The sequence below is a fragment of the Numenius arquata genome, chromosome 10 (assembly GCF_964106895.1).
Source record: "Numenius arquata chromosome 10, bNumArq3.hap1.1, whole genome shotgun sequence".
In the NCBI taxonomy this organism is placed as follows: Eukaryota; Metazoa; Chordata; class Aves; order Charadriiformes; family Scolopacidae; genus Numenius; species Numenius arquata.
The window spans coordinates 41,327,820-41,345,336 of NC_133585.1; the positions used below are offsets into that span (position 1 = coordinate 41,327,820).

Here is a 17,517-nt window from a genome sequence, read left to right on the forward strand (position 1 = left end):
AAGCACAGAGTGAGGTACTTTGCTTGCTTAGGATGCATTCAGAGGTGCTGCCTATCTGTTTTCATAAAATGTGAGCTTGGATTTGAGATTACCTTTGGAGACACAGAATAAAACTTTTCCTCATTTCCTTCCTTCCCTGCAAAACAAACAAAAGTTTCTTATTTAGACACCCCTACTCTAAAGATAAATTTTGCCTAAGCATACCGAGGGATGGTCTATTATTAGTGTGCCGTAAGAGCACCTGCAGAGAGCAAGCACAGGCAACAGCACCTACCTATTTATCTTATCGTGAACCATCTTGTCAACAGGTCTCTCCCAAGCAATTCCTGGAGCTGCAAACTTTTTCACTTCATTACCCTCAGATTTTTCTGAGGGCCACAGCCCGAGCAAAGGAGTGCACAGCAGTAAACCAGAGACTCCAATGGAATCAAACCTTTTTCAAGGGTGGCAGGAGCGAGGAAGAAATAGAGCCAGCCCAACTGCTCAGCACCTCTGATCCTTCCTTGCCCACCCAACAGTGACATGCACCCCTCCCCTTCCTAAAATCCTGTAGCCAAGAAAAAGAAGAGGAACAGGGGCCCATAAAGACACAGCCTGGAAGATCTGAAGTTCAACAGCATCATCATCTCAGATACAGGCTGTATTAAACAACCAGGTGAGACAAACTGATGCAGCTAGGAGGCAGACAGCTACAGACTGCTCCTTTCTTATCTTGCTCTTGGCCACCATTCCGCTCCTGCAAAGGTGTTTACATTTTCTCTGGGGCAGCTAAAGACCTCCAAACCAGGCTTTCCCCACGCCTTCTGAGAAGCTGCAACACACTCATCATATGAGGCTCCCCCCGGTATACACTGCTGCGTAGGGCATCTGCTAGCAAACACGCACACTAAGTAAAGCAAGGTGATAAAACCCACTGTATGCACTTAAACCAGGGCAGAACTAAACCACCACCAGAAAAAGCATGGACTCAAGAGACACACATGGACATAGAGAGCTACCAGAACAAAGTTCAGTGCCTCAGCAGACCACAGCCACATAGAAAAGATGCACATTCCCTGATCACCAGAGTTAGCATCCTAAAGGCAGGAGAAGTATGTAACAGCCAGACTCCACGTGTACCTCCCAAGCCAACAGGTAACATACTCGTTTTTGCAACTCTTAAAACACAAGATGCTGACTCATTTAATAATACCATATAAGACCACATAAAACTCATTAAAGGAGAACTTGCACAAATCCATTTGTGTCAACTACCCCAAAATAACAACAAAAGCCTAGGTAAATTTCCTGGCTTACCATAAATATTATTTTAACTCCTTCAAAACCAAAGCAAGTGACAGCGTTATGAATCAAGTCCTAGACACTCTGTTGCATCACTGAGCTTGTCCACATTACAGATCCATGCAGAATTTGGTGCTCCACTCAAGTGAATCAAAGGTTTCCTGCAAGGAACACCAAAGCTAATGTCAAGGTAACGACAGGACTCCTAGGAAAGATAATACACTTCACCTATCGCATGCACAACTGGATCCCCACTAACTTGACAATTTTACAGACATTTGGACAACTGAGGGAAGAGATGAGCAGAATCTGGAAGGCAATGAGAGGATACAAGACGTATGGAAAGATTACTAGGGGGAAAAATTGACAGAGATATCAGAGGGAAAGAAATTTTAAGTCCTAAAATAAAATAGCAACAGTTTAAGAGCTACAGACTTTAAAAAAAAAAAAAATTCAAATTATTTCTCCCAAGTATAAAAATGCTACCTAGCACTAGGGAAAGTGATGATCCTGCCTTGTCCTCTTAGACTAAATACCTATGTATGTCTCACATGTACATCGGACTGGGTACATCTCGTAGCTAGAAACAAGATGGTGAAGCTTGTTTTATTTTACACATGCACAGACCTCTGCATGGTTACTGCAATGCCAGATAGAAGAATTGCAGATAAAAAACTCCCAACTGCAGTTTTATTCAGCTTGGCGTATAAAAAGGATATTTCACCTCAAACTGTGTGTGCCGAGTAACTACTTCCAAACACAAAACATTGCTACAGAGAAAGAAAAACGCAACTTGCAACTTACCTTGCCACCAATTTCTAACTTACGCATTTATTAAGATAAACACTACAGAAGCTCTCCACTCTTCTATTCAGTACCCAAAGCAATCAATAATCTCTGAAGTGATTTGCTGGATTACAGCTTCAGAAACTCCTCCTCAGAATCTAAATAATCAAGTAAGCTGTTCCCTTGGGCAGGCAGCAGAATGTGCCATGTCTTTCAGCACCCGCAGGAATGTATGCGCTGTTCTGCAGCAAGTGCAGCCCCTTCGATTTATTTACTGCACGGTTTTTCTGAGCAGCCTTCAGAATCCTCTCCCATGTGATGCTTAAGAAAGGCTACAGATCTGAAATGGATTAAGATTACTGAAGAGGATTATGAGTAAGAAATACAGTATGTTGGCCTCTCTCATCTTAAGAGTCAGCTCTTACACATTTTCACACTGCCTTTCACTAAATGCAAATTTCTGGAGGAAAAAGAATTAAAGGTTTCACCTGTTTCCTATGTTGGGCTGAAAAACCTTTTGGGCTTTGGAGCCAGGGAATCTGTACTGCAGAAATGAAAGGATGGAAGAAGCAATGATAATGTATTTAACCTAGTTCTATTTAATTACTTAACAATTCTAGTCATGAATCTGACTGGACTTGAGAAAGCAGAAAAACTATTTTACCTACTGCGTCTACTTTTAGAGAATTGAAAGCAGATGAAATCTCAAACAGAAGGACAATCAGCAAGCAATTCAAACAACTACAAGTGATACTTGTTTTGAAAAACTAACAAGATTCCACAAAACACCCAAACCCTCCAAAACCAATCAGCGCTGTATTAAAACTTTAATGTTTTCAGCATTGTTAAGATGGTTTTATTTAAAATATTAACAGTCCTGTCTCTCCATATTTTTATCAAATGTCAATTCTTATGCAAAAGTAGCTCAACACATTTCACAGGTTAAATGATCTAGTTAGTAAAAGGTGTCATTTACCACTTCCTTAGTGTTTATGTTTCTAGGTTGTCATTAAACTAAGACCAGAAAGTTATGTATCCTTTTGGTTAGAAAAAAAAGGATTCAAGTATTCAAGTTGGCATAAGGGCTTTATTTTGTTGGTAATCGGGATGTCCAAACGTTTATAAACAGATGAAATGCAAGGCTTTAAGAAAATATTTAGAAGAAAAAGAGCAAAATAAAATAGAAGAAAAAAAACAAAAACCAAAACAAAACCCAAAATAAAATAGACTTCTTCAAATCTAGTTTCCTTTCTTGTTTAAATATCAGAAAAACCCACATTTCCGTGATCTGCTCTGTGGTTGGGCCTGAGCAAGTTCTGAACAGCTGATGAGACATAAACACGACAGAAACAGACAATTGTTTCCTGAATATTCATGGATACCAATATTTATACAATCCACATCTGTTTGTACACATTGAAACAACTACATTCGATTAAATTTATATATACCCCTGAGAATGTGGGCGCACCACTGCCAGAAGATAATCAGCCTAACGCTGCTAAAGTCAAGACGACTGTGAAGTTACACCTGTAAGGATGCTTTTGTCTTTACTTGTGGGTGACCGTTACATAAAGAAAATCTACTGGGATCCGGAGACATTGCCTGCTCCGTGAATTAAAGCAACTTAATTCTGAAGTCTCAAAGATACCATGACTGCCGTCATTTACATCTTCCTCCAGGAACTCTCAGTTTTTCAAATTTATCATTCTGGCATACTACTGCTAATGTTATACAAAGTGGGTCAAGGGAAAGCTTGCAGCATATTTATCCAGGCAGAAATAGAGGATGCAGGTAAGTAGGTTATGACACTCAGCCAGACTCAGCACAAGGAGATAAAGGGCCCACAGCTCCAGAAGGCTCTCTCAGGAACAGTTTGCATAACCGGTGCACAAATACCACAGGCAACATTGCACGTATCTGGGCACGGTGCTCTGACCTAATGCTCTGATCACATCTCCTCCCAGGTAAAATTCTCACTGGCATTAGCAGGAATTGTGTCCAGTGAAGAACAGGACCTCTAAGCTTTATGTGAAGGGATCCACCGGTCTTGACTCTTTCAATTCTTCGGTATTTCTGGGGTGCTCCCAAGAAGTGCCTGAATTCAGTGTGCAGTCATAGCACAACCCAACAAACAAGAAAACCCCACCCCTCTACACTACAGAAATTAGTTGTAAACTTTCTATTGAAGGCAACTTTGAAATACAGAAAATATTTCCCTTTCCTAACCTCCCTGCTACCCCATCACAGGCTTCTCTCATTTGTTGGGGGGAAAAAAAAAATCTGTATCATCACACCTCCTAGAACAGCTCCTGATTTCTGATAAGATCACCACAGTCTACAGCTATGTATGCAGCTAACTGCTGCATCTCATCCTACGAGACCCATGATCACTAGCCCTTCACAGAGCAGGCGAAAGGATGATGACACATTAGGAGTAACGCCACAGGTCTTCACAAATCAAGCTACAAGCTGCATATTTTTATTTAATTATATTCAGACCTACAGGCCACGCAAAATGTATGAATTTTTTATTTATTAGTCAGCACATAAGTATACTCAAGTTGCACAACTCTTTCCAAAAACAGTAAAAGCAATTTTTAGCCACCAACATCTGCTAGAACGTCAATGTAATTCCAATAAAATCAATCAAACTTCCATTCCAGTTCATTAATGGTATGATCTGCAACACTTCAAAGAATTAACAAGTCATTATTTCCTGAAAGGTTCACACAATTACTAAGTCAAACCAACTGTACTGCTTGTGAGAGTTATTTTAAAAGCACATGCTGGTCTTGGAAAGCTTCAGCTTTTCACTCATTTTGTCTGTTGAAATAAAAAAAAAATAGATAAATTAAGACAGCATAGGTTTATATAGAATTAAGAAAGAAACAAACTCTTTGGATTCTCTAAAAGAAGGGAATAACTCTTGCTGAAATGAAACATCCAATATAACTGCTACAAATATAATACTAGTAATAGTTTAAAAACACTATTGAAACTGGAACACAGCTTTTTGCGCTTCTGCCAAGACCATGCAACCAGAGTTTCTTAGAATAGAAACGAACGTAACTTAATACCTTTCTCTGAACACATTAAGGCTACCACATGAGGCTCCTTGTGAGTTCAAGCATCTGGACTTTTTCTGCAAGTTCACAGGACAAAACCCTCAGAGGATGCTCATGTTCAGTCTCCTGTGAGCAGCTGTTGCAAATTAAGCTTGATCTTTCTCAGTGCCAAGTGCACCAACTCCTCCTGCCGGGATTCAGTTCACTCTGGTGGCGCTTCTTCTCCCAGTCAACCACCCGGAGACATGTGAAACATATCGCAGTAGTGGGACTGGTAAAAATAATAGCTTAAACCTCTACCTTTAGGTCACAACAACACCCACACCCTCCTCTCTGATAAAGCACTTTTCCTAATATAATCTCCAAGGGTTTTGCAAAGAAAGCCAAGACTTAACTCTATCTCTAAATCAACAAGGGAAGGTATTTACCCAAGGTCAGTAAGCAAACCAAGGGGAGAATCAGGAATTCAGACTAGGTCACTTGAGTGCCACTGCAGTGCTCTGTCCCTCAATGACTCTTCAGCTGAAATTTTTATTTAAGTACAAGCAGCTCAGAGTACCAGCACGCTACTTACACCTCTTCACTTCACAGTTCTGATCCACGTCTGGTACTTATCTGGCAGCGCAGCGCTCATTACTGTGGTATACACTGTGTTACTGGTAAGGAAAGAGGAAGAAAGTGAGTGAGTGGCAGTCCAAAGGCAAGAAGATTAATTTATAAAACTAGCAAAGCAGCAGAACAAATTTTAGTGGAAACAAATGTTCTGCTTAGGTACAGGAGGGTTAGAAAAAGCGGGAAAGAGACTCACAAAAATGCAGGCTGGTGGCACAAATTTTTAGTATTTTTTTTCCACTTAGTACAGCAAAGGAACTGTAACTTCAACATACATTTGATCACTGTATTAAAAAAATTAGTATTGCTAATCTTAGCAGTGACACAGGTATAATCTTCTCCTTTCCAAATTTCCTCACATTTATAAAATAGAGGAGAGGCAGTCTTGGTATTAACTTTGAAGAAGCCGTTGCCAAGCTCTAATGTGAATGACTGATGCAGGGAATATACTGAGCTTCATATAAAAGTAAAACAGAACAGGATAACCTGCAAAGGTGCAATTTGCAGAACAATGCAGAACAATAATGGTATACTGAAACAAATTTCTCTTTAAAAGCCAGTAAATGTACCTAAAAGCTATGTCCCCGTTTACTATTTTTTTTTTCCTTTTTACACATCAATCAGAGCTACATCAGAAACTCTAGAAAAAGCCATTTTCAGTGTTAACACAAGTCCAAAGGTTCCAAATGTGAAAGGCACAAATGACTCAGCAGAAGGTCCAGCTGCTCCTCTAAGCAGTCACTTGTTTCACTACTACAAAGGAACTTCCCATTACTGGATTGAGCACAACAAGAAGTAGTTTCTTGGCCAGAGTGGCAGACCAAAGAGGAAGGGTGCTGTGGAAGTGAAAACAGAGTGCCAAGTGCACAAGCAGAAATCTAGTCTGGGGAACTGGAAGATATTCAGATGCATAGGAAGATCCTAAGGAAGTGTGTGATTGACTGAAGTGGCCTGAGGCATGGTGGGAGGCACTGATTAACATCTCTCAATCTAATACTTACTTGTTTAAGACTGGCTTCACTGACAACACCTGTACAGAAAGTTTGAAGAGTTGTCATTTTGGTAAATGAAGAGGGAATTAAAAGGCTATTTAGAAACAGCAGTAGGATGAAGTTATGAAAAGGAATAAAGCAAAGTCAGGGATTCCTCTTGCTTGTGGGTTTTGTTTTTTTTAAAACATCAGACCATTTTACAAAAACATTTTTTAAAAGCCCACTGAAATATGCAACATTTAAGTTCTCAAAACTAACTGGTAAATGTCACTCATACCTAACACTAACTGCTGTAATATTTATAATTGTGCTTGAAATAAGGAACGGAACAATGACGATGGTGATGGGATTAATCTCTTGCACTTCCAGTTGGATTGGCAGACTTCTACCAAATGCCAGTGCAAGGGAGTTCAGAAACATTTTAACAAACAAACTTATTAGTGTTAAACTCTCCAGACGTGACTGTGCCATGCACCTTTGAAACCATGCCTTCCTTGCACAGCTTTTAAATGCCTGACAAAAATGCAACTGCATTTCTGCTTTGACAAAGAATTTTAAGTCAAAGCCTGCTTCCCACAATGCAGAATTTAAAAGGAATACCTTAAAGAGCGTGTCAAAATTGATGTTCTGCTGGCCAGTAGCATTGAGAGCTTTGATGGCTGGAGTTCTGCAGGAAAACAATGCAGTGTTATTAAACACACTTTAGTGTTCCAGATGCTACAAAGTACCAATGTGAAAAATTTCTCACTAAATGCCTTTGCATTAAAATGCTTACTTTGGCCTAAAATAATCCAGAGTTCTGTGTGCCTTAATCTAGTCTCACGTTGCTGAAGCAACTCTATTATTGCACCACTGGGTACAGATCAAGAGGGAATCTGCCAACAGCTTTTTTGCATATTACACAGCCTAAAGATTGTATGATGTCTATGAGCGCCTTCCTAGTGCCATGAAATACTTTCTCACTGCAAATCTAAGTCCTTTAACTTCTACTAAACTTTGCTTTATAAAGAAATTTTTGGTACACACCTTATCCTTGCAATTTCTCATCTTTTATGCCACTCAGTGCCACACAGACTTTCATCTGGTATATTTGAATATCGCTCCTTATCTGTTCTCTTTTGAGCAGCATTACAGAAACTGAACAAGGTGCCTGCTTAATGAGCTAGCACCTGCTCAGAGAAGAAAACACCCAAGTCTCCCAGCTTTTTCAAAGTAAGTGTTATCTCACCACAGAACTTCAAACTAAATTTACCTTCGATCATCAAAAGGAGGAGGGGTAGTCCAATGGTCATAGTTTGTCTCCACACGGAACCACCTATAACACAGCACACAAACATAAAAGCAAACAAAAAGTGAATCAGTAGGTAATTAATAAAGGCCAAGAATCAGTATCTCTGTATTGCCAAAATCAAAAAAAAAAAAACCCAACTCCCTCAAAAGCCTCTTTCTTGCATCTTTTACAAGCCCAAGGGATTCTGTGTTAATACACATGGCAGCCTTTACTGTCAACTACTGAACACAAATGAGAAACAAGTGATCTCTGAACTCCTGCTGGCATCAGTGACAAAACTACTACTGACTACAATAAAAGCAAGATCAGACCTTTAAAGAGATTATGAGAAAAAAGATTACAGGTATGTGTACGATGCAGCCCACAGCATTCAGTCTGAAGTACGCAGAGCCGCAACCCATCTGGATGTTGCCAAGCCAGTACTTACCGGCTGACTGTACGCATTAAGTGCTGTTTTTCCGATTTCACAAAAATGATAGGAACAGTTATTTTTGAGCCTTCAACCCCTCCTACCACATTGGGTCAAAACTAATTTGGAATTGCCGAATTTATGGGTGCAATACTTGGCAGACAGACAGGAAAAGTCTTGTCTCCTTTGGAATCTGACTGAAAAATAAACACATACAGATGCTTTTTCCACCCTTGACCTCCTGGACTGCCCCAACCTGACAAGTGATTCCTTCTCAAAGAGAAGGAACTGGGGTTCCTTTCAGAGGCTTTCACACTTTCCCTGTCCAGCTGTAAGAATTAGTAAGAGATACCCCGTACCTCTTAACAAAGTAGTGTCACTAACCCTGCCTATCACTTAGGAGGGAATATGAAAAAACAAAAATAAATCATTTTTTTATACTTACGCTCCACCTAAAGGATCAAGAGGCCATAGATCTGCTGGCCCTCTTCTATTCCTTGTTATGACCATGCCTTCTTTGGGCGATACACCTCCTACAATATAGTAAACTTCAGCAATGATGGGAATGCCAGCTAGTCTGAGAACAGCTGACTGAAAGTCCTCTGCTCTGCCCAGGGTCTAATGCAAAAAGGAGATCACAGTGAAACAAAGATCACAGAGCATCATCAAGCACAAAAACAAGCACTGGGACATCTTAAAAAGAAGAAAAGGTCTAGCTTTTTTTTAAAAATGGCAATTGACTGTAAAGGGCTACTGGAAAATATTTCTCTGAAAATAGTTTTCCAAACTGACTAGCATATGAACACAAAATATGTATGACTAGTAAATGAACTCATTAATCCTAGCTTTGCAAATATTCAAAGAAAACAGTAAGTATACATACACATAATACACACACATATGTACACATATCTATATGGTGAAAAATGAAAAAAGCTGAAAAATCTGCCGTTCAAAAGACAGACATGTCCACACTCTGCAAATTCAGTCCTCAGCAGTGTCTTCCCATGTGAACAATGGGATAGACGAAAGTGGATGAAAAGTGGGGAAAAAAAACCACCCTGTATCTTTGTCTTGCCAGTGGTTTAAGAGGACTTAGGTAACAGTGGTGAATAAGGCAGAGAAATTGCTTACAGCAATGTGACTGTGACAGGTGACTAACTTACTATAAACTGACAGTTCCACTGCAGCCAATGAAGCTACTATTTTCAGGCACAGGGCCACAACCTACTGAAGTATGTCTTTAAAAATCAATGCTGTGCAGGAACTAAAAACAAATATGGAGAACACTCATCAGAAAAAAAATTGTTCAGAAAGATGAGGAAAGCCCTGGAGAACAATTAATTATTTCTGATAGCAACACTGCAGCCAGCAGTTTTGAGTCACAGCCTCAAGTCACATCTCAGACTCAAAAAATCTGAACAACAAAGTCTCCAGAAGACATTCCAGTTCTGCAGGGAGTTTACCTACAAACCATATCATTCATGTTTACTGTAATTCAAGAATCTGAGAAGCAGCAGACCTGCATTATCTTAGTAGTACCCTAAAATAATATTCATAAAATGTGCTATACAAAATACCATTCTAACTCCTTCCACTCACCAGTGAGCTTTGCATTTTTAATATGGTAACATATCAAATATAGTTTAATATAACCACTGGGTCAGATACTGACCATCTAAGAGTGCAGCTGCCTCAATTTGTTTAATTACAAATCACAGCTAACCGAAATAGTCCCTAGTAAGGAAGTCATTGCACAGCTTCTCAAAGACTTTCGGCATTGATTAGAGATTGCCCCCATGAAGGACTGGAATTGCCTCTCATACACATCACTGATGATTTGGGGACAATACCTATCTCTCCTCTTATGAAATGCATTTACTAAAACTAAAAGTTAGAACATCAAATTTACTAGGAGTTTTTAAGTGCAAATTACATCACTGTGAAATATGAGAAAATAACTCAGTGCACTTACATCTCGGACAAGCCAGCTGACAGGGTAATTCCGATTCAGAAAAGCAGCTATTGCATTTTCCCACCATCTACCACCCGCTGGAAAAAAGAAAATAAAAAGATGACTATACATGCATGTTACGTACACTCTGTGAAATCTATCCTCCTACCTAACTTTCTTTTCCATATCCCATGTGTAGTTCTGTAATCTTTCCCTCTACTGCATTACAAAAGAGTGGTCCAATAAATTCTTTAATTCTCTAACTACACCAGTATCATAAACATCAAACTTAGGCAGTTTATACCAAATTGACAAAGCACACACCACCTGAAAGCAGTCAGAGCCTCTGTACCATCTTGAGCTTCTCCACACTGTTTAGAACACTGCATACTGATAGCGCTCCTTTTCTTCTGTATTACTTTACTGATATCTATACATAAACTATGCAGGATATGCTGCATAACCAGGCTAACATACCCTGGGCAAGCCCTCATTTTACAAAATTTGTCTTCCGAATGCTCAGTTTTCTATAGTATTACATTGAATATTGAAGTACCACAGAAAGCTAAATCCTCAGTGAAACAGGGCAGCTATGAATCAGCATAAAATCTCAACATTTCAGGAGAGGGGCTAACAAAGAGCATAACACCTAGCGGAAACTACAGGTGAAATATAAACAGATGACATAATCCCAACTGAAGTTCAACCAGGGCAGCTGAATTAACAACCCTGCTTTCCAGAAAGCATCTCAGACCTGTAATGACAGGAGTTATCATTATCTTAGCTTTTTGGTGTCTTCTGAAAGGTACAATATTCCTGTGACCAGTGCCATAAAATGGCTGGGAGCCTGAGGTACAGTGGACAATAAAGACCAGTGCATTCAGCACTGTACAGAGAATACACAGTATCTCCCAGAACTCGCCAGTGCTAGAAATTTCAATCAAAGACTATCACATTCCTTTCAGTATTGATAACTTGCTGGCTGCTCAGTTTTTAAACCGGTTCCATTCATAGCTGAATGACATGCAATGAAGAGTCAAAGGTGACTGTAACAGGGACTTGCCCTTTGTGACACATATTTCCAAGAGGATTGTAGGTCTGTTCATATGATATAATAGTCTACATCTGTCAGCTCAAATAACCATCAATCACCTCATTATTCATCTTACTGAAATACTATAACAACAGGTAGAATTACACAGAAATCATGAAACAGCTAAAAAAGAAGTAGTGAAGGTATTTCTGTGTTACTGGAAAAAATTAGAACTAAGAAAAACAGAAGGTCAAGTTTATAATTACTCATATGCCAAAACCAGAAAAAGCCAGCAGAAACGGTATGTTTGTCACTTGATAGACCTTCACCCTAATTTAAAGTCATCCCCCTTTCCAGCTATAGTTTACACGCTCATTTCCCTAAATTTTTAGTTCAGTTGTACGGAGACAGATAAAGCAGCAAGCAGCCAGCAACAGCAGCAGCATGTGTTGAGTGAATTACTACTGTCTGTAATTAAACAGTGACTGAAGTCGAGGCACACAGGTGGATAACAGCACATTGGCTCCTGATGGACAAGAGAGGCCCATCACACACTAAAGTCTGCAGCACTTGATTCCTCTGTCGGAACGAGGAGAACAGAAGGGGTTTTTGCACAGACTAGAGCACCTCATTGCTGTCTCAGATAACCCTTATACTGAGGGTTGAAGCACACTGCCGAGACCAGCAGGGAGAACAAGAATGCACTGGTTTTTGTCCCCACGTTGGGCCTGTTTACAGATACAGGACTTTAGTCTGCAAGATCTTCTAAAACAATACACTTAAGATTTTATTTCCAACCTTTTCCAAGTCTTTTTTGCAAAGACTCAATACGCTTAAGACTTTATTTCCAAGCTGATGTTAGTGTGAACTAAAAGCACATTGCATCTCTCAGTATCAGCCCAGCATACTCCTGTTTTGAAAGGATTAAATAACTACACTAGCATCAGAAATAGGCTCTTGAAAAAAATACGAGTGTTAACTATGGAAAGAATCTAGTGAATGCAACAAGGCAATATTAACAAAGGAAACAGGAATCAAAAGGTGCATGTGCTCCATAGCAGAACCCCTACTCATAGAAATAATGAATTATGTATATAACGTCTACAGCGAATAGTGTTTGCATAACATCTAAAAAAATTTTTCAAAACCAAAAGATTATCTAATTAGAAGAAAAGCTTAAAAAGAAAAGAAAAATTGCTTACCACAATCACAAGTGAAAAATAAACATTTATTTTAGATGTTGGTTCCAACTCAGACTACATTGTTTCCAGTTCTAAAAAAATGTTAATAAAGAATAGCAAAAAGGGACGGAAGAAAAAAATCCAAGCTCTGTGTTGGACATACCTATGAATATCTGTGAAACTCAAGTACTGATGGAAAAGGCAGCAACCCTGCCTCTGTCTTCCTGTTACACGCCCTTCTATTGTCAAGTTTTAGTTCTCAGTAGTGACATCTCTCAACTTTCCTCTATTACCAGATCTCTCCTCAGCCGCCTTTCCAATCACTCCATACATTCTCTCAAGCCCTGCTGCCTCTCCCCTAGATCTCTGAGCTTTATGCTTCTCTTCTCATCCTCTCTTTCAAGCTGCTTTATGGGGACAGAGAAACATGGCATACAGAAGGGACAGAGAACTAGGAGAGCAGACGTTTATTTGCTATACATGACTGCATCTTCTTCTCTCAACCCCTACTCTGCCATCTCCGACCACGTCTCTTGAACAGACCACATTAATTTGTCTCTTAAGGCTTTCCCCGAGGTCTTCTGTCTCCTTTGACACTTTTCAAGCTCAGATGACGGTGTGCTGACAAACAAAGGCCTTTCTCCTATGCAGCACCCAAAAACTGGCAGCATGTGTCCTTTCACCCCCCGAGGGCCAGAGAAGTCAGTCAATTTCAGCCCCTTCCAGGCAAACTTAGTCATATTTTTCCCTCTGGGAGAATGTGAGAGAAGGGCCATAGCAGGCAACGATCAACTGAAATAGGTACGTAACAAGTGTGGCAGTAAGATTTATTTTACCTCGCTCATCACCGGAGATTGTGAACTTGTGTGGACTTTGTCCAGTCCATAAGCCTACGTAACCGAAAAACGTGGTGCCTTGATATGCTACCTGCAACCAGGAAACAAGCAGTATTTTAGCATTCTAGAACAGAACACTACTTACATTATAGGCAGCATTCTGATGTGGCATCCTGTACTTTTTCCTCTGACTTCTGCACCTTAAATTACGGTAGAACTTGCAAAATAAATTTTGAAAAGACTCTGAGAACCAAAATTTACTACATTTAGTTTATTAATGATCAATGACTGCTACAAAAGTTTTGCTCAAGTTAGTGAGTAGCCAAGAAAGAAACAAAGAAAGAATTCTCCATTTCCAAATCAGACAAAATGAATTTTAAGAAAAATACGCTAACGAGGACTGCACTAGCAACTAGTTGATTTTTGGAAATTTTCATCTAAAACACACATATTGGTCACATAAATTAACAAGGCCTTAGGAAAAAGCCTTAGAATCAGCCCCTGCCAAAACCGATCTCTTTTCTATGTTCTCTAGTATTTCCTTTTCTTTTTTAGTATCTCAAGATTTCTTTCTTCAACATACCCTTCCAAATAACGATCTTGAGATACTAGATTATGCTGTTCTATTCATTCCAGTTTGTCACCACAAACTGGTCTCCAGAAAGCAAAGAAAAGCAGCATTCATCCTGCATTCCTGGAGCGAGTGACTGTGGTGCTCTAACAATCCAGTAACCTTGGGATGGGATCCACATTCCTACAGTAAATCCCACTACAACTATGCAGCTGTATATCTGCAGCCCATTCCTTCACGGAACACCACCCAGCCATGGCAACCACAGATCATACCTGCCCACTTTTTATAAACCGCACATCGATTGTAATCTTGCTTAATATATCGACAAAATCATAATCCAGGTTCCGACCATGGTAAATGTTTCCTTTGTCATCCTGAGCGACGATACTAGTACAGAACCTTCAAAAACAAAAAGCAGAAAGAATGATTTAAGAAAAAGCTACGACAACACTTTCAAAATTATAGTTGAACTAGTTCAACTAGTTCAACATTTCAGAAGGAGTAACTGAGTTTATCTTCTGCAAAGTATTTTACTAATGCAAGCACATAACTAAAAGTTTGCATTGTATCATTAACACTTATCCTTCCCAAGCTGAGAGAATAGTCTCACCCTATACTTTTTGAAAATATTTCTTGCAGGTTTTATTTTCAAACTGGGAAAAAAAAAAAAGAGAGAATGGTTTGACTTAAGCTCTGCCTAACTACACAACAGTGCAATATCCTATATGACTTATACACCATATCCATAAGGGATTCATTTCTAAATTGAGATGAAAAGCTGGCATCTAAAAAAAGTCCACAAAGTATCTGCCTGAAACTTTCCAGATTTCATTTTGACAATTATAGATTATTTCATTTCAATTTGGACTCCGTTTATATTTTTAATCACAACTAGATAAAAAGTTCAAGCAAAATCCTTTCAAACTGAAAACATCAGTTGTTGTTAAAGTGTGAGCCATTTCAATAATAGTCTAACTTCTTCTTTCGAACAGGAAGTGCGCTGAAACTCCTTTTTTGATAATAGTTTCAGTTTTGTTGAAACAGACTTTTTTTTATGAAGTATATTGAATTAGCGGGGAATTTTTTCTCTAGAGTTATAAGTTTGTCATTCCAGTGATGCATAGCACTTTTTCAAAACTATAAAGGTAAAAAAAATTTGCAGACAAGTAGTTTGTCTCTGGTGAATGTTTTTTCTTTAGTACCATTAGAGCTGAGAAACTTAAAATTTCACGGGCCTTACCATGGCTAAGAATGGTAAGTATCCTCTGTGAAATAATAAGAAAGATAGCATTTGATTGACTGTCTTATCTGATACTAATCCTTATTTGAAAAAAGACCATTTTAACCGAATAGCGCGTTATAAGAAAAATAGTAATCAAAATGCATACAAGTGGCTGTATGCACCTGGTTTTTATTAAAATCTAACTAGAGAAATATTTTTAGGATCCTCACAGTTAACACCAAGTGTTTATTACTCTCCTGCACGTGCCTCTAGAGCAAAAAAAGACAATGAAACTGAGTGGTTTTTTTTCACTGAGAGTCTGTTTGCTGTCATAAAGATACTACATCCATTTTCTGTTGCGCAAATCAAAAAATTACAGTATACAGTCATTGTGAAGGTTCATCCAGAGAATGGTTTTAAAGCAACTTTATCTCAGATGAATGATTAAAATAATTAGATTGTACCTAATTCTTCTAGCTTCCTCTTTAGTGAAATACGACAATTTAAATGACAAAAGAGTACATTACATGATCTTCGAGGATAAATGAACGCAGATACTTTGAATGGATGTCCCTTGCTTATTAGCAAATATTATTTGTATGCTTTTATACATTTATACAGATATACATACATACACAAAGACATTACAGCTACACATTACCTTTATTAACAAATAGAAACACTGCTCTGCATTTCTCATTCAATTCAGGATACAAACTGCCTATTGAAAAGAAAACCTTTCAGCTGAAGGTGTGAAACGGTATCCGAGAACGAACAGCACGAATCACCTGCCACACGTCATCTGCCTTTTTGTGCGCTCTCCCACCCTGAACTAAAATGCATCTCTACATCCACTTCTACCAGACTCTGTAAGTACCAAGCACTTACGCAGTAGACTCATAAGCGAAGTTAAGCAGGACTCCGTCTCCAAGACTTATTCCCAGTGCTTTGCACAGTCCCACAATTTCCCCCGCGAAGGGCTGTGGCATAAAGAGCTCCAGTTCTGCTGCTATCGGCTGAATAACTTCATGGGCCCATTTGGGTACTCTTTCACTGCAAAATACACTCAAGGCATTAGCTGAGAAAGAGACAAAAAGGTTTGCAACTTACACCCGGCAGCCAGATGCTCGAGGAGTCTGCTGCTTCTCTGATCAGCTTGTCCCAGGTGATGCCAGCCACCCACCATCAAGAGCAGCCTCTTCCATGCTGTATCAGACATCCCTGCATCCCATTCCTCACCAAATCCCATCACCTTCTGCACATCCCCAAAGCAGCCTACGCAACCCCACCAGAACATTCAGCACAGGCTTCCTGCTTGTGAGACGGATTTATTCCTACCAGGGATCTCCCCAGGCTGCCCTCTGACAGGTGCCTAAGTTTATGCACAATCATAGAATGGTTAGAGTTGGAAGGGACCTTAAAGACCATCTAGTTCAACCCTCCTGCCATGGGCAGGGACACCTCCCACTAGAGCAGGTTGCTCAAAGCCCCATCCAGCCTGGCCTTGAACACCTCCAGGGATGGGGCATCCACAGCTTCTCTGGGCAACCTGGGCCAGCGTCTCATCACCCTCACAATAAAGGATTTCTTCCTAATATCTAATCTAAATATCCCCTCTTTCAGTTTTAAACCCTAAAATTTTGAGTTCAGAGAAGTTCAGCCGTGCAGCATCCCTTCACCCTGTTCCTTCGGCCCTGGTCGTTCCCCGCGGCCGGTACCGTGGCCGCCCCTCCCGCCGCCCCAGCGAGGAGAAGGGCTGCCTGACAGCCCGGCGCCGCTCCCTCCCGCGGCCATTTCACACAACCCCTTCCCCCGAGGAGGCGCCGCCGCCCCGCACTCACTCGATGACCCGTGCGACGGCGGCCCGCAGGAAGGCGGGATCGAAGTGCCGCAGCACCGGCAGCCACCTCTCCTCGGCGGGGCTGTCCAGGCTCACGTTACACAACAGGGGGGCCGCCGCGGGGGGAGCCGGGGCCGCCGCCGCTACCGCCCCGCACAGCAGGGCCAGCAGCCCCCACAGCCGGGACCCCCGCCCCATGGCCCTGGACGCGGCCGCCGGCGGGCAGCCCGGCAACCAGCCCTCCCCGCCGGCCAGGGGCGGCCCAAGGGGAAGGGCCGGGATATGGCGGCCGCCCAGGGCGCTGCGGGCGGAGACCGCCCTCCTCAGGCACCCGCCCGCGGGGACGAACGGCCGTCCTCCATCCTGTCGCGGGGAAGGCCTTCGCCTCGGAGGCGACTCGGCCGCCCCCCTCCCTCGGTGACAGCCGCTATCCCCTCA

The 17,517-nt window shown here is 40.8% G+C and overlaps 1 protein-coding gene across 1 annotated transcript; it reads right to left on the bottom strand.

The window, feature by feature from the left end:
- Window positions 1-3,136: 3,136 nt before the first annotated feature.
- NAAA (N-acylethanolamine acid amidase) lies at window positions 3,137-17,329 on the bottom strand. The gene is made up of 11 exons (XM_074154585.1): window positions 17,081-17,329; window positions 16,128-16,292; window positions 14,290-14,416; window positions 13,444-13,534; window positions 10,415-10,491; window positions 8,885-9,057; window positions 7,992-8,054; window positions 7,340-7,406; window positions 6,749-6,777; window positions 5,710-5,791; window positions 3,137-4,893 (listed from the first exon to the last, which is right to left on the bottom strand). Exons 1-10 carry the CDS (start codon window positions 17,275-17,277, stop codon window positions 5,716-5,718), a joined length of 1,065 nt encoding a protein of 354 aa, XP_074010686.1. The 5' UTR covers window positions 17,278-17,329; the 3' UTR covers window positions 3,137-4,893; window positions 5,710-5,715.
- Window positions 17,330-17,517: the final 188 nt, after the last annotated feature.